Genomic DNA, 24,032 nt, shown 5'->3' on the forward strand with positions numbered 1-24,032 from the left:
GGTGAAAGCAGTGATGTTTCAGATGTATAAGCGAGTCTTAGCCCAGAGACTTGGTGAATGTTCTTCTATACCCTGGAATGGAACCTGTCTTACAGGAAACAGTGTTCATTCCAAAAGTCTGAGTGACATTCTAGGATTCTGGCAGAAATTGTGAGAGTCCTAGAGAGACACAAAGGCTAGAATAGGTACCTGATATATGATTGAACACGTAAGTAATGCCAGGTGACAGTGTTTAAGGAAATTGGAAAGTCGCCACAGTACACTCACTCCCTTATGATGGGAGTGTCTAAGTCTGTGCTTCTTTATGCTCCAACTGAATGCCTCATTCGCACTCAAGAGCATAGGCTGAGCGAATCCCTTCATGGAGCAATTCAAGGGCTACAAGATTCTGATTGCTGGGTTGCTCTTTCTGGTTTGGGTGAGTACCTCCCTTGCCTCTGATTCCTCTCATTGCTGGCTCATTTCTTCTTTCCCTATGCAAACTCCAGTTTAGATTGTAGGAGAGAGGATGAATGGAAGAACTCAAATTTTTGACCTCGACCTCATAGGATTCTAGAATGAGTAAATGCAGCGTGGAAAATCAGTTTAAGGAAGAAGGTGAGCAGATTGGATCCTGAGCTCTACTAGGGAATCTAACACAAACTCAGAATGCAATGTCAAAAAGCTCGTTCCAGGGCTGGGGTTGTAGCTCAGTGGTAGAGCATTTGCTTTGTATTCGTGACGCACTGGGTTTGATCTTCAGCAACACATAAAAATGAATAAATAAAGATATTGTGTCCATCTACAAATAAAAAAAAATTGCACTGGTTCCACTGCCCTCTAAAGAAACCAATAGCTCAAGAAACAGAATGATGGGGGAAGGGCCTTACTGGCAACAAGTCAGCAAGTTGGAAAATGGGAACTCTGGTCCTTAAGAGCCATCTTGCTCAGGGGATTCAAGCACAATGCTTACATAGGGATTTGGAGGAGGTATACTTTTCTTCTCAGACATATGTGTGGGACACCAGAAATGGTCATAAATTTCTAGGTCGTCTGCTTTTCTGACATACATGGCACTGCTATCTGAAGGTCACCGAATACTCTGGGTCTTTCAGAGACCCAGAAAAAATATTATTAGCAAGTCCCTTTTTCCAAAATAGCTACCTTGCAATTAATCCTTAAGATACAGAACAGGGGAGAAGAGCAAGAGGCAATTATTATTATTATTATTATTTGCCAGAGAACAGTTTTAACTTATTAGGTGGATTCAATCTGAGGTAGCATCGACAACAAATAGGAAAAGAATCATCGTACATCATTCAACTGTGTGATCTCCAAAATTAGTCATTTTAAAATATCAACTAAACTGAGGCAGGAGGATCACAATTTTTTTAAAAAAATATTTACTTTTTTTTAGTTGTAGTTGAACATAATACCTTTATTTATTTCTTTATTTTTATTTGGTGCTGAGGATCGAACCCAGGGCCTCGCATGTGCTAAGCGAGCACTCTACCGCTGAGCCACAACCCTAGCCCAGGGGATCACAATTTTAAGGACAGCCTCAGCAACTTAGTGAGGCCCTAAGCAACTTGGCAAAACCCTGTGTCAAAATTAAAATAATAAATAAATTAAAAGGGCTGGGGGTGTTGCTCAATCGATAAGCACCTCTAGGTTCAATCCCTGGTACCAAAAAAGAAAAGGAATAGGAAAAAAAAAATCAACTAAAACCAAGAGAAGCCAGAAGGTTTATTTATGTTTCCTCTCAGGTGTAAGAAGTTGTTATGGGGAAATCTCAAAGGAGAAAAGAAAAGCAATTCATGGTGTTCATTGTTTTCTCACCTTCCAAAAGATTTTTTTTTTTTTCTCTTTCTGCCCCAGTGTAAATGAAAGAGATGGAAGTCTTTGGTGTTCAGTTCTGCTTTTTAGCAGAGAGAAAGAGGCAGGGATTTAAAAAAAAAAAATCCTGACTAGAGAAACAGCAAATGAGCAATTGAGTGGAGTACATTTTATTGCTTCACTGAGGAACCTGGGAAAGGCCAGAGAATGCATTTCCCTGTCCATCAGTTAACACTGAGTTTTTGATGAAAGATAATTTTGAGCTCTAAACTCATGCTGTGGCACTCAATAAACAGTAGGATATTTTGCATGGAAAAAGAGATTTCTGACTTTTCTTAGAAAGTGGATGATCTTCAGTATGCCTTGACAAGTCAGTCTTCATCCTAAAACCAATGAAAGAGTTAAATAGAAAAATTCTAGTACCTTAATAATAGTTCTGAAGAAGGTGTCCATTTCATTTCCAGAGTAACCTCGTCCATGTGAAAGGGTGAGCGAGACTGAAAGGGTGAGCGAGACTTCTTTGGGTCTCAGCCAGAACTTTCTACCTTGTAAAAGTAGTTAAGCTACAACACAGATAAAAATATGCATAAAACTTTAAATTCTCAATAAAAGTCAAAGATACTACACCTGTGGTGATCTCAATCCAAGTTGAGAAAGGGAAATTTCCATCACCCTCAGAAGCCTCCTCTCATGCCCCCTTCATGTCACTCCCACCCTCATTTCTTTCCAAGGTAGCCAATACCTCGATTTATGACAATGTAGTTTAATTTTGCCTGACTAAATTTCTTGGAAAAGTAATCACACCATGTACTTGTTTATGTGTACCTTCTTTTGAGAAATGTCTATTAGATCATTAGCTCTTTGTTGGGGGGTGAGGTACTGGGGATTTAATTAGGGGCACTTAACCACTGAGACACATCCCCAGCCCTATTTACTTTTATTTTGAGATTGGATCTCACTAAATTTCTTAGGACCTCACCAAGTTGTTGAGGCTGACTTTGAACTTGCAATCCTCCTGCCTCTGCCTCCTGAGCTGCTGGGATTACAGGTGTGCGCCATCATGCCCCAAAATTTGCTCATTGTTGTTGTTGTTGGTACTGGGGATTGAACTCAGGGGTACTCAACCACTGAGTCACATTCCCAACCCTATTTTGTATTTTATTTAGAGATAGGGGCTCACTGAGTTGCTTAGTGCTTTGCAGTTGCTCATGCTGGCTTTGAACTTGTGATTCTCCTTTCTCAACCTCCCAAGTTGCTGGGATTATAGGCATGCACCACCGCACCCCACCAATTTGCTCATTTTTTAATTGGATTTTTTTCTTGCTGTTCCTTGTATATTCTGAATGTTAATAATAGTTTGCTCAATATATCTTCTCTCATTCTCCAGTTTGTCTCTTTTTCTCTGTTGATTGTTTCCTCTATCAGTTCAATATAATTCCATTTGCCCATTCTCCCTGCCACCAAAAAAACCCCCTCTGCCTATATCAATATCTTAAGGTATTTCTGCTATGTTTTCTTTTAGTAGTTTTATAGTTTCTGGTTTCCCATGTAGGACTTTGATCCATTTTGAGGGGTTTTTGTTTGTTTGTTTATTTGTTTGTTTGTTTTGTATATGGTGAGAGAGAGGATCCAGTTTCATTCTTCTGCATATGGATATCCAGTTTTCCCAGTACTGTTTATAGAGACTGTTCTTTCTTCAATGTATGTTTCTGGCACCTTTGCCAAAGATCAGTTGGCTGTAGATGAGTGGGTCGATTCCTGGGTTCTCCATGTGTCAGCTTTAATGCCCATATCATGCCTCATTGCTTATTTCAACATTGTAATATGCTTTGAGGTCAATTGCCAGGCCTCTGGCTTCCTTCTCTTTGCTCAAGATTACTTTGGCTATTTGGGGTCTTTTACAATTCCACATGAAATTTAGGACTTTTTTTTTTCTATTTCTGAGAAGAATGCCATTGGTATTCTCATGAGGATTACATTGCATCTTTAAATCTCTCTGAGTAGTCTAAACATGTTTACCACATTAATTCTTCCAACCCATGAACTTGGGATGTTTTTCCATTTTTAGTTATTTATTGTGGTGTCTTCCTCAATTTCTTTTATCAGTGAATTGTAATTTGAATTGTGGGGATCTTTCACTCTCAGTTAAATTCTTTCCTAGAATTTTATTATTTTTTGAGACTTTTATAAATGTGATCACTTTCTTGATTTCTCTCTCAGCAAGTTTATTATTGGTGTTTAAAAATGGTATTGATTTTTGTATGTTAATTTTGTGTGTCTTGTGACTTTACTGAATAAGTTTCAATTCTAAGAATTTTTTGGTGGATTCTTTAGGTTTTTCTACATATCATTCTTTGCCACATTTGCTGTGAGAATGAAGAGCATTCTCCGAAACCAGACTGTTCACATTCCAGGAAATGTTGGTATGACTTTGAAGGGATGGGCCATAGAGGGAAGTACCTTTCATTATATTTAAGTAGTTTATTTTTCTGTTTTACTTGGAGTTCTAACTAGGAATGGATTCTGACAAATCAGAGGCCATTTCAGCATCTATTAGTAAATTTGCATGTGCAATTTTTTTTCATCTTTAGATTTTCAGATAGTACATTACATTCATATATTTCCTGATATTGAACCACCTTTATGTTTCTGAATAAAAGCTACTGGAATAAACTATATTATCATTTTTTACTGCTGTAGTGTATTTAGAATTTTCATAAAACAGGAGATAGGGTTGCTGTTGATATCAAGAGCAGGTGGTAACAAAATAAATCAGGAAGTTCCTATCTATTTATGGTCTGCAGTTCAGGTTGTTTGAACTGATTTGTACTCTATAAGCATCTCTCAGTGTTCCCAGGGACCCCCATCTCCATTAATACCATGTATGGTCATATTTAGGCTAACTTTGTGGGTATGTGATAGCGTCTCATTGTGGTTTTCATTTCCAATTACCTAATCATTCAGAACTTCTGGATGTTGTCTTTTGCAAAGGATTAGTTCAAGCTTTTGCTTGTTTTTCTGTCAAGTTGTCTGTTTTGTTTCTAAATCATAGGATTTCTTTATTATATCCTAGTTCTTAGTGCTTTGTTAGTTGTATGTTGCAAATATCTTCTTCCTCACAGTGATTTGTTTCTTTCATTGGCCATAGCATCTTTAATAAACCATTTAATAACATTTAACAAATGGTATCTTTTCTTAACTTTAAAGGAAGTTGTATTTGTCAGTAATCAAAATGTTCTGTGGTGGTTAGTGCTCTTTTGTATTATGTTTAGTTTTTTTCATCTAAAACATGTGAACATAGTCTCTGTAAGTGCATGGCGACCAAATGACAGAGGCGAGAAATGGGAAGCAAACCTTGGATCAGCAGCTTTCCTTTATTCTGCTGTGAATCCATCAGGCATAGGATGCCTCATTTTCTGGGTACGAGAAATGGCCCCAGAGTTACAGAAGGAGTCTGGGTTTTAAAGTTTACAATGAGGGTGAATTAATCATTGGAGATGTGGATGTGCAGTTTAGACAACAAGAGACCTCATTGTGCGGATTAAAATTTTAACTGAGGAAGGCAGTTGTAAAATGTTTGAAACTCCTTGTCATTTGGGAAAGCTTACAAGTTGGTGTTCACTGCTTATCTTCCTTCCTCTGGGACCCATTGTCACCTAGTGCTTCTCTATTTGGTTTTCTCCTTCCAGGACTCATCTGCAATGGGGAAGGGTAAAGTCCAGGGCCCAGAATTTCAGTATTTGCCTCCTTCCTTGAGGACCCATTGAGATTGGGAAGGGGCAATATTTGGTTTTTGTGGAGATGCTGGGGTGAACCTGGGAAGGAATAAAAGTTTGCTTTTTTCCTCAGGGCCCATTGCTAACAGAAAGGATGTTCTGGGACAGGTTTAATGTTTGGTTAATTTTCCCTCCCTCCTCCCGAGTCACACTGTCCCTTTGTTTTTCCTGGGGAGCTGTCTTGTAGGCATATTATTTTCCATAACCCTTCAGTCTCCTATTTGTCACCTAAAAATCTTCATAGGTTTTGTATTTCATGTTTGTTCTTTCATCTACTTAGAGTAAATATTTGTAAATACTCTATTCTCTTATTCTGTTTGTCTATTCATGTACCACTTATTAATTATTAATGCTTTATGGTAAGACTTTTTTATAAAACTTTTGATTTCACTGATAACTAGCAAGTTTTAATATTTGGTAGAATAAGTCTTTCTCAGGCTTGTCTCTCTGTCTCTGTCTCTGTCTCTCTCTCTCTCTGGGTCTCCTTCTTCTACCTCCATTTTTCACTTATAAGGGCCCTTATATTTATTCTCGGTCCACTCAGGTAAACCCAGAAAAAATTATACTCTCAAATCACCTGATGAGCAACTTTAAATCTCCTTTGACATGAAATCTAACAAATTCACGGTGCCTGGATTTTCCAAGGAACAGGAATAGCCAAGACATTTTTTTTTTAATGGTACTGGGGATTGAACCCAAGGGTGCTCTGACCTTTTTTATTTTACATTTTGAGACCGAGTCTCGCTAACTTTCCAGACTGGCCTTGAATTTGTGATCCCTCTGCTTCAGTCTGCTGAAATTACCAGCCTGTGCCACAGTGCCTGCAACTCATCCTGTTGGATCTTGAGACAATGTAGTACAATTTAACAAGAGGCACATCTATAATAAATAGCCAGGTTAGGAGACAATGGGAAGGAGAACAGCAAGTTCCTTACCCTGTGCCTCATGACACATAGCTGCACGATTAGCCTCCCAAGATGATTGCTCTGAGCTCGTACTCCTAATTCCAGGATAACTTCACATTAACAGTCTTTCCACAGATTGGAATAGAGATGTGTTGGTAAATTGCCTTTTTACTGAGATCCCTTTGCTGAAACGGAAGGGATATTGATGGATATTGGTGGGTGAATATCTGATACACAGGTACCTCAATTCCTTTCACCCACCACCAGCCCTATGGTGTAAAACATGGCCTCTCTCCATGGCTCTTCCCATTTGGAACTTGCACTTCTCTGGAATGTATTTGTGACTTTGTAATGCCAGTGAGATCTGGGACCCTGGAGGAGACTCCTTTTCATAGCAAACACTGTGCCTCACTTGGAAATAATCTGCAGTATCTTTCTTATTTTGCCAGCCCATACCTGACCTGTGCCTTTCTAGAATTTCCTGCCTTTCCAGTGGTTTCTGAGAGTCAATCTCTTCAGCTGAGCCCAATTGGAGAGGGAGTTCACTGAGGGGATGGTCTCACCTTGTTCTTCCATAAGCCTCAAGAAAATTGAGTAAAGGGTTTGCCCACCTTGACTTTCAGCTAGAAATGTAGGTTGGAGGTGGGAATTGTGGAAAGAGGGGAAAGGAGAGGAAGGTCACTGAGAATACCAGGCTCTGGGGAGGAAGCAGGATTTGTGAAGAGTGAGGAAATCAGAGATCTGAGGGTTGGGTCCAGGCTGGCTCATAACTCAGGGAGCAGGTGGATATGGGGAGACAGTTGGCAGTGGACGGAATAAGAAGGCTAAGGGAAGGAGACAGTGGAACTAAACAAGAGACGCAACTTCACCTTTGCAACATGAGATGCTTCTTTTGAATAAAGATGGTGGTGACTTGGATGCCAGGCTTATGAGAGACAGACAGCATGATGCAGGTAGGGAGAAGCCCTGGGTCCTACCTGGCAGAGGGGACTGAGCTTTGGTGAATGGAAATCTCCTTCCAGTGAGAAAATGAGAAAAGTAGAAACCTCCGACAGATTCCTCTTTCTCTCCCCACAGGTGTTCTATTTCAAGATGTCCTGGACTGACAACATCATCTATCGGGCTCCAGGACCCCGGCCTGTCTCTAAATATGTCTCCAACTCTGTGGAATCACCCTTCCTCTTGGACTCTCTCCCCCAGGAGCTCTTCAACCTGACTCACCTTCTATATTGGCCTCTGACCCCAGGAGATAGGGGGGACTTTTTGTCCTCCACCAGCCCCAAGACCTCCACCTACCACCTGAGGGGTCCTGCTCAGGACACCTATGCCCTGGGTGGCTACCTGGAGGTTGTCCTTGTGGCCAGGGACCACCAGGGCAGGCCCAAGACCCATGGTGGGGATCTGTTTCAGGCAAGATTGCTGGGTCCAGAATTGAGAGCAGGGGTCCCCGGGGATGTCCAGGACTTGGAGAATGGCACATACCTATTGTCCTTCCCTCTGCTCTGGGCTGGGAAGGCCCAGGTGCAAGTGCGGCTGATCCACTCCAGTGAGGCTGTTGGGGTTCTGCGCAGAATCTGGGAAGAGAAGAGGGCCACGGTTGATTTTAGGGGGTATTTCCAGGGCAGTTCTGGTGCTAAAGAGACTGTGATTTGCAATGTTGATCCTCACTCAACTGGAGCCAAAGGGCATACCTGCCAGTACAGGGATGTGGTTTCTGGTGAGCTCTGGTTCTGTGCTCAACCCCCTACTCTGCCCTGCAACTCTTTGGTTGCTCACTCAAGCGGGAGTTACCTGAAGGTGACCACACCACGTGATGAGGCTCTGCTGGCAGGGTAAGAAACCCAGGATATGGATTCCAACCCTAAGCCTCATCTTTCCTTCCAAACTCACTCCTGTGATCCACCACTTCCACCACTTGCACCATTCAGCAATTATTTCTACTCAATTCCAACATGAGCTTGTTGGGCAACTACCAAGTGACAGACATTGCTAAACAGACATATAGTACATGGTCAGGCTGTATCTTCAGAGAGGATTTTGATTGATCTTAGATTTGAAGTTCAATGAGGACTTCTGTAGATAAGAGGCAAAGTATTAAATACAACAAACTTATCTCAGGGCAAATGTAGCTGAAGTGCTTCATTTATTTATCTAGGCTCTTGCTTTCATTTCTGTTTCAACCCAAGAGTTCATTACTGCAGATATTTAGTAGATTTTTAAATTATTTTCAGCAAAATATGTTGTGAATACCTAGGTGTGCCATTCTTTTTCATGAGTTTGGGTAGCATCTTTGACATTGGTTTCTTCAATTTCTTATAGAGTTTATTTCCTTTTTTGTAGTTTCATGATTCAGAACACTTAACACCATCTATTTCAGTCTTCCTTTTATTGTGTAAAAATGATCAGGGATATGAATTTCCCTCTGAGTACAGCTTTAGCTGTATTCTCCAAAGTTTTACATATGGAGGCTTCATTTTTATTGTGTTTTACATATTTTATAATTTCTACAGTTGTTACCTCTTTAATTCATGAGTTATTTACAAATTACTTTTAAAGTTTTTGTGTAATTTGTAAATGATTTGTGAATTATTAACTTTTAAATTTTTTGAATTTTGAGAGTTTAGGGTTGAAATACCCTCTAAAATTAAAAATACCCCCTAAAATTAAAAATCTACTAAATATCTGCACACGTCTTTAATCACAGTGACTCCTGCTTTTTCTTTGGATGCCACATTTCATTGAAAGTAATTTACATTCTGTATTTTTCCAGAAAGAATTCTGAACCTATTTAATCTAACTTGTTAAGTTTTACATTCTCAACTTTTATATCTTCACTAATATTTTGTGACTGCTTAATCTAATAGCTTCAGATATAAATGTATTATATTGTGTTTGTAGATTTATAGGTTATGATCAGCTTCCTCTCTCTCTTTGTGGTGTTAGAGATTGAACCCAGGGCCTCTTGCATGCTAGGCATGTGCTCTATCACTGAGCTATACCTCAGCCCCAATGATATCTCTTTATAACACAGCAGTTTTCACTTCACAAATTTCAAGGCAATGCTATGCTGGATATTTGTCTCTGGGTTTGTTTTATGTTATTGGTAAATTAATTTGGGATCAGGAAAATACTATTATGGTGTCACAAAGAAAAATATAGTTAAATTGGGCTACATAGAAATCAAATACTTCTCCCTTACAAAAAGTAACTTAATTAAGTCAAACTAAAATCTGAGAGATGATATCTATAACACATTTAATTGATATAATAACATTAGTACTAGGAGTAAGTAAAGAAATATTACAAAGCAATAAGAAATATTATATAGCCCAATAGAGCAATAAGGAAAAAATATAAATAAGAAATCAAGGAAGAAAGATTTGAATAGTGAATAAAAAATATACACTCATCCTCATAATCAATGAGGGAAATTTACAATGAAACCAAGATATAATAATATGTTTTTGGGGGGAGTTTCCTTTTAATTTTTTAAAATTTTGATTCAGGTTCTTGCTAAGTTTCTTAGGGCCACACTAAGTTGCTGATGCTGGTATTGAACTTGCAATCTTCCTGCCCCAGCCTCTCAAGTTGCTGGGATTACAGGCATGCACCACCACTCTTGACTCCCAAATATAATGTCTTTAATTTTTATATGGACAAAACCTTTTAATCTGGAAAAACAAAGAGTGATGAGGATGGGTAGTGGTAGAAAATCTCATATCTACTGGTAGGGGTGTTAATACCATTACTTATACCATTACTAAATCTTGAAAACATAATGAGTAATGATAGATACATATTATAGCTAAAGTTTTAAAACTTGCAAACAATTCTAATTAGTATTTTGAATTCATAAACATGTATCAACTGTCAAATATGGATGAGAATATAAATACTGAATTCATAATAGTGACTTCATCTTTTTGAGGAACATTATGAAAGAGGGCAGGAGCATGGGGGTGTGTGTGCCTGAGGAACCTGTAATGATCAATTTTCAACCATTGATTGTGAATAACTATAGACCCACAAAAAGTTGCCAAAAGAATACATTGAATCATCTGACCCTCTGGCCCAATTTCCCCCAATGGCAACATTTCATATATGAAGAACAAAATCAAAACAGAAAATAAGCTTTGATACAATTCTGTTAACCAGACCACAAAACCATTCAGTTTCCGTCTACTGGTCCATGTAGTTGTGTGTGTGTGTGTGTGTGTGTGTGTGTGTTTCTCTACAAATTCACAATACGTATAGATTGGTGTAACCACCATTACAATCAAGATTCAGAAATGTTCTCCACCAAAAGGAAACCCTTCTGCTCTCCCTTCTAGGCTCTCCCACTCCCCAGTGCCTGTTCTTATCACCTGGTAACTCTTTTCTGTTCTCTATCTCTCCAGTTTTCTCATTTCTAGATGGTTCTGTAAGTAGAATTAGACAGTAATGCAGTCATTTGAGATTTTTTTACACAAAACACAGAGTTCTCTAGACCTATCCATGCTGTTGGATCTATTGATAATTCATTTCTTTTTCTTGCCACTGTGTACGTTTGTTAAGACATTTGCCCATTGAAGGACATTGGGGTGTTTCCAGATTTTAACTATCATAAATAAAGCTTCTATGAATATTTATATACAGGTTCTTTTTTTAAAAAAAAAGATTCTTTTGTCATATCTGTGGAATAAAATGCCTGAGTGCAGTTTCTTGGTTGTGCAATTGGTAGATGCTTAGTTTTACAATAAACTGCCAAACTATTTGCCAGAGTGGCTGTACCATTTTATATTCCCACCAGCCATGTGTAAGAGACCCAGTCTCTCTGTGTCCTCTCCTGCATTTAGCATTAGTATTTTAACTATTGATCAATTTCTTTTTAAAGAAAGATTGGATTCACATCTGGCAAAATATTAATATCTAACAGATCTATATGTTACGTACACAGTAAAGACATTTTTTAATGATGCATAGAAGAGGGGAAGGGAGCCTGATGGAGTTATAGCTACAGAAGGCGGTAATAATGGGATGGGTGTGGTGGTGCACAACTGTGATACCATTATCTTGGGAGGCTGAGGCTGGAAGATCCAAAGTTTAAAGCCATCCTCAGCAACTTAGTGAGGCACTGAGCAACTCAGCAAGACTCTGTCTTAAAACAAACAAACAAAAAAATTAAAATTAAAAAAAAGGCTGGGGATGTGGCTCAGTGGTTAAGCACCCCTGGGTTCAGTTCTTGGTACTAAAAAGAAAAGAAAACAACAACAAAAACAAATAATGGAAGACTGGAGCTGTTTTAACTTTTTGTTTAAACAATAAAAAAATCAAATTTAGTGAAGTTTCATTTACATGCAATGAAATAACCATGTTTCTAATGTGCAAGTCAATGTGTTTTTTGATTGCCAAGACAGTCAAGCTAGAGAACATTTTCCCCTGAAGTTCTCTTGCACCCCTTCACTGTCAATTTCTTTCCTCTACTAACCTCCAGTCCCAGGAAGCCAAACAGCCTTCTGACAGTAAATATAGGTTTGTCTTTTGTAAAATTGCATAAAACCAGAATCACACAGTATACAGTCTTGTATCTGTCTTGTATCTGCCTTTGGGTCAGTGAAATGTTTCTGAGACTCATCTCTGCTGTTGTATATCAATAGCTTTTCCTTCCTATTGCTGAAAGTCTTGTGTCTTATGGATATAGCACCATTTGTTTACCCATTCACCTCTCCGTGAACATCTGAGTCATTTCCAGTTTGAGCCAATAAAAAAAGACTGCTGTTAACATTGAGGTATGAAGTGGGTTTTTTTGTTTGTTTCTTTGTTTGTTTGTTTTATGGTGCTGGGGATTGAACCCAGTGACTTGTGCATGCAAGGCAGGCACTCTACCCATTGAGCTACCTCCCCAGCCCCGAGGTATGAGAGTTTTGTAGACAAATATTTTTATATTAGGCAAACAACTATAGATCCAGCTTTTAATTTCAAAAACATTATTTTTTAGAACAGTTTTAGATTAACAGAGAAACTGAGAAGATAGCGTGAAGTTCTGGTGTTTCATTTCCTGCGTAGTATCTCTTCTGATTCACATCTTACATGAATGTGGTACATCTGTTTCAATTCATGAACCTGTGGTGAGGCATTATTAACATTACAGTCCATTAGATTTTTAACTAATGTCTTTTCTTATCGGAGATCCCATTCAAGTTACCATATTACATTCAGGCTTATCTTGGTTGTAACAGTCTTTCTGACTTTGTCTTTGATGACCTTGAGTTTTGGAGAAGTACTGATCAATTATCTTGTGGGATTCCCCTCTATGGAAATATGTCTGATGTCTCTTGCTTATGATCAGACTGGGATTGTGTATTTTAGGAAGGAAAATTGTGGAAGTAAATTATATTTCCATCAGGTGACATCACAGGTACACAGTATGAATGTGGTTTGTGCCTGGCCAAGGGGATTTTTGTTAGGTTTCTGCACTGTAAAGCTACCCCCCACCCCACCTCCTTCTTTCTTACTGTAACTTTGGAAATCAGTAGGCACAACCCAACTCAAAGAGTGGAGAGGTGTGTCCCCAATGTCTGAGTGTTCATATAACAATAACAAAAAATTCTCTGCTCCCTGTCCTTCCAGAATTTAGTGCCAGGAAGTGATTTTCCTCCCTGGCATTCTGTGTATTTCCATTTATAGAAAAAGAAAACTCTGTGATCTGGCTTAGTTGTCTTTCTTCACCTTGACTATTAGTAAGCCAAAAGTCCAATGAGTAGAGGAAATGCAGAAAGTCCCTCCCCAAGACTCCTGATAATGGCCCCAAATTATAAATGTGCTAATTATTGGAATGTTCTCATTCCTTTTTTTAATTAGAGGGGAAACAACAAGTCAATCAACAAATCCCTTTAGCAACTCCAGATTTCACCAGGTGGCCCTCCACAAAGCTCTCTCTCCCTGTTTCTCCAGGAAGGTGACTGACAAGCTGCTACCTCAGGGTGTTGCTCCAATTCTGATCAGACCAGCAACCACAGAAAACATCAGTCGGGGTGAGTGGGGCTGAGTCATGCTGGGAGTGGAGGTTGATAATGGACCTATATGGGTTTTGTTCCTTGACCGAGAGGCTAGCCTCTCCCTTCCAGGGCGGTGGAGTACAGGGGTCAGCAGAACGGACTGTGACACCAGGCTTCTTGGATTCACATGCTATCCCTGCCAGTCACTGTTTTTCTGATTTCAAACCACTTCATTGAGGTGTGGATTGACATACTAAATGCTGTGTACAACTAGATGCCTTTGGCCATAAACACACCCCATGAAACCATCAACACAATCTGTACCATAAACATATTCGACTTCTAGCAATTATACTTTAAGATTGTGATGGGACTGATGAAGAGAAGATCGAGAGTAAATTAGACTTTAAAATCTTACTTTGTGACCGAGGAGCTCAATTTTTATTCTGCAATTTTAGGAATATAAGAACACTGAGGATGTGTTTTCCATCTATTGTTCTATATAGATTACTATAATGGGGCAGGGAATTGAGTGCCATTTCATGCCCTATTTATCTAGAGATGTTCTATAGTAAAGGAAAATATATGCTTTAATACTCTCCTGAAAATATGATATGTTTTTAAAAATTTTATTTATTTACATATTTATTTGGTCTTGGGGATTGAACTCAGGGGCACTTAACCACTGAGCCACTTCCCCAGTCCTATTTTGTATTTTATTTAGAGACAGGGTCTCACTGAGTTACATAGCACCTTGCTGTTGCTAAGTCTGGCTTTGCACTTGAGATCCTCCTCCCTCGGGATCTTCCTCCAGAGCTGCTGGGATTACAGGCGTTTGCCACCAAGCCAGGCATATTTTAATTAAATACTCTATACACATTAAAAAATATATTCATTACCTTCCAAAATTTCCTCCTGCCACTTGTGTTTATTATTACTGTTATGGTATATGTAACACTTGGCATAAAATTTTTCCCTCCCAGCAAATTTTCACTCTGCAATACAGTATTGTTCACTACAGACTCGGGACTGTAGAGTAGATCTCTTGGACTTATTCATCCTGTAAAACTGAAACTTTGTCTCTTTTCCCCATCATCTTCCTGCTTTCTCTTCACCTACGCCCATGGCAACCATCATTCTGCAGTCTGCCTCTTGAGTCTCACTAGTTAGATCCCTTGTGTCATTGAAGCCAGTGGTCTTTGACTTTCTTTGGCCCATTTCACTTAGCATGACGTCTCTGGAGATCAACCACGTTTTCACAAATGGCAGGGTTTCCTTCCTTTTCTTTTTGTTCTTTCATTTTCCTAGCTATACCAAGGAATAATTGACAAATGAAATGCATGTTTTTAAAGCATACAATGTGATGATGTCGTATAGGTACAGGTTAAGAAGCAATCACCCACAATTGAGTCAATTGGCCCATCCATTGTCTCACATAGTTTACCTGGTTGTTTTATTTTTATTATTTTTTTAGAGTGATAAGGACAACATGACACTTAATCTCTTAGCAAATTTCAAGTATATAATACAGATAATTATGATTTACTGTCACCATGCTATACATTAGAATGTATTGATCTTATAAATGCAAGTTGGTACGTTTTGAACCAAATCTTCCATTTTGCCCTTTCCCCAAGTCGCTGGCAACCTTCATTCTACTCTATTTTTAAAATTCATTTTTAGGTTCCATATAGGTGATATCATATGGTATTTGTCTTCCTCTGCCTGGCTTCTTTGTTTTTGTGTGTGTCGGGGGACACAGGGAATTCAGCCAAGGGGCATTTTTCACTGAGCTACATCCCCAACCCTTTTATTATTATTTTTTAAAATTTTGAAACAGGGTCTTACTAAACTACTTAGGGTCTTGCTAAATTGCCGAGGCTGGCCTCGATCTTGCAAGCCACCTATCTCATCCTCCCAAGTTGCTGGGTTTACAGGTGTGCACCACCAGGCCCAACGGTCTGGCTTATCTCCCTTAGTATAATGCCCTTCAAGTTCATCCATGTTGTCCTAAAAAGCAGAATGTCCTTTCTTAAGAATGGATAATATTACTCTGTATGTGTGTCCTGTTTTCTTTACTCATTGATCCATTGCTAGACACTCAGTTATTTCCGTGTCTTAGATATTGTGAATAATGCTCCAATGAATGTGAAACTGTGGATAATCTTTTTGAGATCCTGATTTCACTTCCTTTTAGTATATACCCAGGAGTGGTATTGTTGCATCACATAGGAGTTCTGTTCATTATTTTTTGAACTGCCAATCATTGATCTTGATCACATATTGCTTAACATTTCATGTCCTAGTGTCCCTACTCTCACCAGATATAAGAATGGTATGTCATAGGTTTTGTCAAAGAGTAAATGAAAAAGATACATGTAAAGCACACAGAAGAGCACCTGACATCTTCTAGATGTTAATGTTGGTTCTTTTTGTTTTTTATTCTGTTCTGCTTTTCTCCTTCCTATAGTGCTATCCCCACAGACCAAGTGCCGCCCTGGCCTTCTGGCCCCAAAGCCCTCTGGCTTCTACCACCAAGATGTATGGCATTCCCTGTCCTGCTCTGGCCAGTCCTTCCCCACTGTTGACAGCATCCTGGGCTGCCTGGCTGGCCACATCGTGCACATGATGGGGGACTCCACGCTTCGGCAATGGTGGGAATATCTACGTGACACAGTGCCCTGTGAGTGACACATGGGGACTCATGAAGAAACAGGTGACCAGAGAGGGATTTGAAGGAAACTGTGGTGCTTAGTGGAGAGATGGGCAGGATGCTGGGTGCTCCTGAAAGGCGAGTGAATGAGGAAGGCAGAGTTATCATTGGACTGCCTTCCTGGTTTAGTTACCATGGAGCTCAAATGAGAGCACCAACCTTTCAAATAACAGCATGTGGTGATTCCAAGAGTCCTCATTTAATTTCCAAGTAAAATCTTCAGTGAGTTTCTCAAAGATTATTGAAGTGAGAAAAACACAAAGTTCACACATTTGCTGGGAGGAGTACTGGGGTTTGAACTCAGGGGAACTCAACCACCGAGCCACATTGCCAGTCCTATTTTGTATTTTATTGAGAGACAGGGTCTCACTGAGTTCCTTTGCACCTCGCTTTTGCTGAGGCTGGCTTTGAACTTGAGAACCTCTTTCCTTAGCCTCACAAACTACTGGGATTATAGGCATGGGCCACCCAGCCCGGCCACAAAGTTCAAAATTTTATCTCACCCACCACCCTGCACCTCAATTTTTTTTTTCTTGCTGTTGTTGGATTCTTTGCTGATCTTGAGCAGTCACTTGGTAGAGATAGTGGTTCCCTTAGCACATAAGGAGGCAGTCACTTCACTGAATGTGTCTTGTCCTCTCCAAAATTAGAGCAACCCAATCCCAAACCTTCCATTGTTCTAAATAGTCAAGATTAATAAAAAACAATATCACAGGACTTCTGAATACCTTCCTGCCATTTTTGAAAACAAAAGCAAATACTCAGCATCTTTAGCAGTGATTTTGAGTGAAATTCTGTTCTGTTCCAAGCAACCAGTACCTACTTCAGATATATTATAAATCGCAGGGCCTGAGATTCTAACTGAGTGGCAGAGCACTTTCCTAGTATGTGCAGGGCCCGAAGTTCTATTCCCGGCATCACACACACACACACACACACACACACACACACACGTTTTGATTTACAGTCCTTCAGATGTCTGAGAAATAGGAAGATATAATAGAAAAGCTAGCCAGAATGTCTGTCGTACTGGGACCACTGTTCAGTAGCCGTAATTCTTATAAATTTGATCACAAAATAGTCATCAGGCTAATTATAGCACTTGTTTACCTTGGTTTTGAGGGAAGTCCACCTAATATTATAGCCAATCTCAGAAAGGAAGCTCAGGCACTTTCTTGGTATCCTGCAAAGTTTAGAAATTAGCCACGTTGTCATTGTAGTCACCATGTACAATTTGAAGTTCCCTTTTATTTTAAACAGTCAATTGGTCTGGGCACAGTGGCACACACCTGTGATTCCAGGTACTAGGGAGACTGAAGCAAGAGGATAATAAGTTCAAGGCCAGGCTGGGCAATCTAGCGAGATCCTGTCTCAAAATAATTTAAAATTGAGAAGGGGCAGGGAATACAGCTCAGTGGTAGAGTACTTGCCCAGCTTGCGGGAAGCCCTGGGTTCAGTCCCCAGCACCACAGAAAACACAACAAAACAGCTAGTTGAGGTCTAACTGACAAACCATGAGTGGCAGATATTTAAATTTTGACATACATTTACACTCATGGGACAACCTTCATAAATGAGATAATTAGCATATTCATCATGCAGAAAAGTGTCCTCAACTGATAAAACATTGGAAATCTGACCTAGGGGTACACCTGTAATTCCAGAGATTAGGGGATTGAGGCAGGAGGATCAAGAGGTCCTATGCAAATATGTGAGACCCTGTCTCCAAATATAACATAAAAAGGGCTGGAATTGGGCTGGGGTTGTGGCTCAGTGGCAGATAGCTTGCCTCGCACATGTGAGGCACTGGGTTTGATCCTCAGCACCACATAAAAATAGATAAACAAAATATTGTGTCCATGTATAACTAAGATTTGTGCGGAGATGCTAGATTCCCTTTACCCATATTGCATTCAAGGCAACAAAGCAAATTTTGAAAATGTTGATTGGGCACCTGAAATAGAAGCTTACTAAGGATCAGATCTTAGACAAAATCTGAAGAGGTGGCCACGAATCCCCAGGGAAGGTCAATGGTAAAGTGAGTGCGGCTGTTTTGTGTTGGGGGACAGGCTGTGGCCTCTGCCCTGCAGACACCCTGAGACTGCCCTGGAGGGGCCCAGGCTGGGAAGGAAAGCGAGCCTCTCCCTGCTGCTGGATGACCCCCTGGCGTCCTTGCGAGGCAGGCAAGGCCCTCAGGGTCTTGGAGGGCCCTCAGGGTCTTGGAGGGCCGGGAAGGAGAGCACAGGAGAGCGTGGCCCCACAATGGACAGCGGAGCAGGAGGTCAGGGCCCTTTGCGCTGTTTCATGCGCGGGTCCAAGGGCCCTCACCCCATCCGGAAAAGGCGCACGACAGCATTACCTGCCCTGGAAGGTGAGCGAAGCCCAGAGGACGCGGGTGGACTGGCCCTTGGCCCTCGGGTGGTGATCTTCATTCTTCCAAAGAGAGAAAAGGCAGAAGAGCACATGCACGTGACCAATAGGAGGTGGCCGCCGCGCTTTGCAAAAGCTGTTTGTAGAAGACCTGGGTTTGCTTCGCATGTGTGAGGCACTGGGTTCGAGCCTCAGACCACATGAAAACAAATAAACAAAATAAAGTCATTGAGTCCACTTACAATTAAAAAACAAAATTTAAAAATCAAGTTTCTCCCCAACCTTTGAAAACCTTTGCTACATCTGGACATTCTAGTTGTAGAGGTTGCGGAGCTATGAGGCAGAAAATAACGTCTTGAAATGCCCATTTGTTTTAAAAATATCAAACAAGAAGTGTCTTCTGGAAGTGACTGTCACACCTCTAGGAGCGATACTTGACCACATTTGTTCAGAAGGTTAGAGGACATGGAGAAGACTGTGACCTTGAGAAGAAGGTCCTGTGCCAGACTGGTTATGTGTAAAAGATATTTTTCCTATTATAACCATTGTTTTGTCTTTTATTCCTCATTCTGTATATACAGTTGACAAAGCTAAGTACTTTTTTTTTGAAATATCTAGTCCTAGATGTTCTAAAGTGCTTGATATATGTTAAAAGTAGAAGTAGCAAAATATAATACATTTTATAAATTCCTTTGTTAAAATTCTTATGAAATGTTTTGGGGGGCAATAGCCAAACCCCTGTTGGGTAATACACATGGCATGCTGGTTCTCCAGAGCATCATGCCAGTGTGCCTAATGAGGCAAGAGTATCCTTATATCTGCGCAGTTTTGTTTTACTTTGCCGTGTACATACTGTATTTAAAGGGCAAACAAGTCCTAATCAATATCTAGTCTTTCTAGATGTTAAAGTGCTTGGCAGTGTGTGCCAAAAGTAGAATTAGTGAACAAATGTTGTATGTTTCTATGTTAAAATTTCTAGGAAAGAATGTCTTCTGATAAGGATTAGTGAAGGGTGCTCCTATTTTGAAGACATCTTCAAGGTAGAACTATTGTTTCGTATGTGTAGTTTATGCAACACTGTCCTGTACATAGTGGACATGTTGAGTCCTTACCTGAAATATCTAGTCTGTCTAGGTATTTTAGAAGTAAAATATCATTTTGTAAATATCTTTTTGCCAAAATTCATATGGAATATAGTCTTTTGGGAATGGAGCTGTTAAGCCACCTGTGTGAGCAGTATAGTACCGTCCTTGTTCAGTGATGTGGAGGAGGTGGGAGGGAAATGAGTGCAAACGGTAATAGGTTAGTGTGTTTATACCTGGACATTTTCAGGCATCAGATTCCTGTATGTATGGTGCATTTGGTTTTGCTGTGTATGTAGTGTGTATAATGGGCAAATGAGTCCCAATTTTGCAACATTTAGTTTTAGATATTAAAGAGGTCTCCAGTGCATGAAGAAGTAGTAAAATTAGCATGTTTGTTACATTTTGTGTTTAAATTCATGGGAAAGCTTGACTTCAGGAAATGACTTCTGGGTATGATTTGTTCAACCATCTCTAAGCATTACATATGCAAGTACTTGTCCACTGAACTGGGAGTAGACAGAAAAAAGGGAGGAGGGAAAGGGTCAGGAACGATATGGTCATACTAGAAGATACATCAAATTATAATCATTACTACGTGTGCAATTTTATTTACACTGATGTGTGCATAGTGGACACATTCTTATGTGGAATATCTAATCCTTCTATATCTTTAATAGTGCTTGATATGTTTTTAAAGTAGAAGTTAGAATAAAACTTTTTGTAAATAGCTTTTTTAAAAATATATTTTTTAAGTTTTAGATGGACATGTTACCTTTATTTTGATTATTTATTTTTATGTGGTGCTGAGGATCAAACCCAGGGCCTCACGCTTGCTAGACAAGCACTCTTTCACTGAGCTACAATCCCAGCCTGGTAAATAGCTTTTAAAAACTGGTAGGAAATACTGTGTTTGGAATTCTTAAACCACGTCTGAATGGTATCTTGTCAGTACTTGTTCACTGGGTTGAGGGAGGTGGGAGGGAAGGTTACAAAAGGTGTTTTGTTAGCTTGTGCTTGAAAATCCCAGCTTACAATCGCCCTATAACGTGCATTTCATTTAACTTTGTTGTACTGAATATATTGTGTGTGTACTGGAAAAAGGGGTCTTAGTTTTATAATAACTTGCCTCTGGGTATGCAGAGATTGCCAATGTGTCACAAAAGTAGAGTTAGTAAGCTAACACATTTTGTATACTTTTTGTTAAAATTCATAGAAAAGGAGTCCTCTGAAAAGAACTTTAGGAAGTGAAATTGTAACATTACATCTGAGTGACACTTGTGCCTCTGTCACTTGTGACATAGGAGAGAAGAAATGAAAGAAAGAAAGATTCTAGGCCAGCACGATCTTATTTAGATGCTTTCAGATATAAATATTGCTACCTGTGTATCATTTATTCAACAACACTACTATGTACATTGTGGACAAATGTAAGTCCTCATTTGAAACATCTGGTTTTTCTAGATGTTAAGAAGTGCACAAAGTATGTTAAAAGTAGAGATAGTAAATAAAACATATTGTAGGTTAAAAGAAAAAGAAAAGTAGATTCTAGGGATAGAATTTGAGGAATTCTTTTATTTATAAAGTGCAAGGAAAATAAGAAGCCAATAATTAGGGGTGAGGATTAACCAGAAAGGTAGAAACAAGGGGACAGTGTATTGTTACAGAAGGAAAAAGGGAGGAATGTTTCTGGAAGAGGTTGGCCAGAAGAAGGAAGTCAAATGCCATAGGGAAAGGGCTGGGGATGGAGCTCCGTGGTTCAGGGCTTCTCTCGCCTGTGCAAGGCCCTGGGTTTGATCCCCCAAAAAGAAAAGTAAAGTAAAGAAGAGTAAAGTAAACTGGAAAGAAGTTTGGATGGACAGTGTTGGTACTGCTAGGGAGAGCTTTCGGAGTTGAGGAACAGAATGCTTGTGTCTGATAAAGCAAGCAGGCGGGAGCTAGAAGTTTTATTTGTAAAATAATATGGCGCACGGTTATATGTTAACTTATGGAAACTTCTCTCTCATCCTCCCAACAGCCCTGAAACCAGTGGATCTACATTCCACATATCAGGTGGGGCCCCTGATGGCCGTGGAGACCACTCGGGGCATAGTGCTGCACTGGCGAGCCCACAGCTGGCCCCTGCGCTCCCAACGCACGCCAGTGGCCTCCCTACACTCTGTGGCCAAGGAACTGGAGGGCCTGGCCGGGGGCCCCCACACCGTGGTGGTGCTGGGCCTGGGAGCCCACTTCACCACCTTCCCTCCATCCATCTTTGCAAGACGACTGGCAGGGATTCGGGCAGCTGTGATGGCCCTGCTGGAGCGGGAACCCAGTACCCTTGTGGTCATCAAACTGGCCAACACTGGCTATAAGTCTGTGTATGGCAGTGACTGGTTCACCCTGCACATGAACCGGCTCCTAAGAGCTGCGTTTGCTGGGCTCCGTGTGGCCTTTGTGGACGCTTGGGAAATGACCTCCAGCCTGGCCCTGCCCGACAACATCCACCCAAGGAAGCTCATTGTGAGTAATGAAGTGAACTTGCTCCTCTCCTTCATCTGTCCCACCTGAGAGCTACTGAGGGTCCTAGCAGTGTGCTGATGGAGAGCCTGCAGCTCAGCCACAGGAAATGTGAGAAGCAGTGATGGGACCCAGAATGAGGAACGATTCAGAGGAGATTAGTTACCCCAAGAATGGCCACATGCATTAAAAACTGGTGACATTTTGGTGACTGTCCTCTCGTACAGTTCTCTGTGCAATGCACAAATAAATACGCATTATATGAATGAGATGATATTTCACATGCTCTCTTTTCAGTTCCCTTTTTTGGAAATTTTTATTGATTTAATTGTACATTATGCAGTTTTGTAAGAGGTAATACAGAGATCCCTTATATCCTGTACTTAGTTTCTACCAATGTAACCATCTTGTCAAAATGGGGTACATTATTGGGATATAAACATTAATATCAACATTCTTATTTAGATTTTCTCAGTATTATTGTCCTCAATTGTGTGTGTGTGTCTTGTTTTTTTTTTTTTTTTTTTTTTTTTTGCAGTGCTGGGGATTGACTTTAGGGCCTCATGCATGCTGGGCAAGTGCTCCACCACTGAGGCTATATCTCTAGCTCCTATTGCATTCATTTGTATGTATTTATTTTATGCAACGTTATCACATATACTGGTTTCTGGTTAATTCTTTAACATTTGTTTTGTAGCTTTACAAAGGAAAGATGACAGAGCCCAGGGTTTGTCCAAAGTGGCAATCAAGAGAGTCTCCAAAAACCTGGGGTCACCTCAGACTGAGGTGATCCAACAAGAAATCCCCAGGACCAAAGAGCACAAAGAAGAGAACCATTGCAAAATTTGGTAAATGGAAGGGTAGGGGATTGATAGCCATACACTGTCTTCACTCTGGTTTCTAGCCTGACTTGATACTATATGGGTGGCTCAAAAATTCTCTAGGGATATAGCTCAGTTGGTAGAGTGCTTGCCTTGCATGCACAAGGCTCTGGGTTCAATCCCCAGCTACACACACACACACACACACACACACACTTCTCTAGGACCAGGTTGTGTGCCTAGCCTCATATACCTCCAGGTTACCTGAACACATCAACTGTGATATCTGGAGAAACTGACATTTTTTCAGATTGCAGAAAATTAAGGAAAAAGAGCTGCAGACATTCAGCAATCATGAAACACACCAGTAACAACACAGCAAGAGTGAGAAACAGCAGGAAAAAAGTCAGAAGAACCCAATCTACAAAACTCCCAGATATGTCAGTATGGACTCATTATTCAGTGGTCTACAATAAATTACTATCATCGTTTGGACTGTTAAGTTCCTTCAGATATGATCAATAAGAATCTCTTCAAGTTAAGATTATGAAAAGAATTTTCTGCCTTTCACTTCTCAATTGACTACCACTCCCTTCAATCAAACCCATTCTCATCAAGGAAATTAAAAGCCTCTTTTAGGGTAAATCAATGGACAATTTCCGATCCTTAGCTTTTGATCATTCTTTCTGCAACCTTTAACATCACAGATCATTTTTCCCTTCTTGAATTGCTCTCTTCTCTTGGCTTCCATACTCTCATATTCTTCAATTCACAAGAGACTAACTGGAAAAAGGAAGTCCATGGAGAATCCATTCTGCTGGGGAGGGTGTCATCAGAACTACCTAGTCTCTCAGTGGCTGTGGTCTTAGAGTCTGACCCTTGGAATAGAAACACATTTTTGATGCAGCATCAAAATGCCTCATCGGACATGTTCTGAGTGTGGTTTAAGGGTTTAGTTCCTGACAACTTAGCATTTTTCTAATCTCCCAACACTTACATGGGCTGTCAAGAATCCTTTTATTAACAGTCCATTTCCACAATCAGCCAGAATTGGCCTCTGTTTCTTGAGAACAA

The 24,032-nt window shown here is 40.1% G+C and overlaps 1 protein-coding gene across 1 annotated transcript; it reads left to right on the forward strand.

Moving 5' to 3' along the window:
* Positions 1–361: 361 nt before the first annotated feature.
* LOC114084540 (NXPE family member 3-like) lies at positions 362–22,188 on the forward strand. Its single transcript, XM_071605563.1, has 5 exons — positions 362–418; positions 7,574–8,328; positions 13,430–13,509; positions 15,944–16,156; positions 21,656–22,188. The coding sequence occupies exons 1-5, from the start codon at positions 362–364 to the stop codon at positions 22,186–22,188; spliced, it is 1,638 nt and encodes a 545-aa protein (XP_071461664.1).
* Positions 22,189–24,032: the final 1,844 nt, after the last annotated feature.

This window comes from Marmota flaviventris, chromosome 19 (assembly GCF_047511675.1).
Source record: "Marmota flaviventris isolate mMarFla1 chromosome 19, mMarFla1.hap1, whole genome shotgun sequence".
NCBI lineage: Eukaryota > Metazoa > Chordata > Mammalia > Rodentia > Sciuridae > Marmota > Marmota flaviventris.

Bases quoted from the DNA above. Each gene is read 5' to 3' on its own strand.
- LOC114084540 (XM_071605563.1), top strand. From the start codon at position 362: ATGGAGCAATTCAAGGGCTACAAGATTCTGATTGCTGGGTTGCTCTTT. The intron at 8,329-13,429 runs GTAAGAAACCCA...CTGTTTCTCCAG, and splicing joins GATGAGGCTCTGCTGGCAGG to GAAGGTGACTGACAAGCTGC. The intron at 13,510-15,943 runs GTGAGTGGGGCT...TCCTTCCTATAG, and splicing joins CACAGAAAACATCAGTCGGG to TGCTATCCCCACAGACCAAG.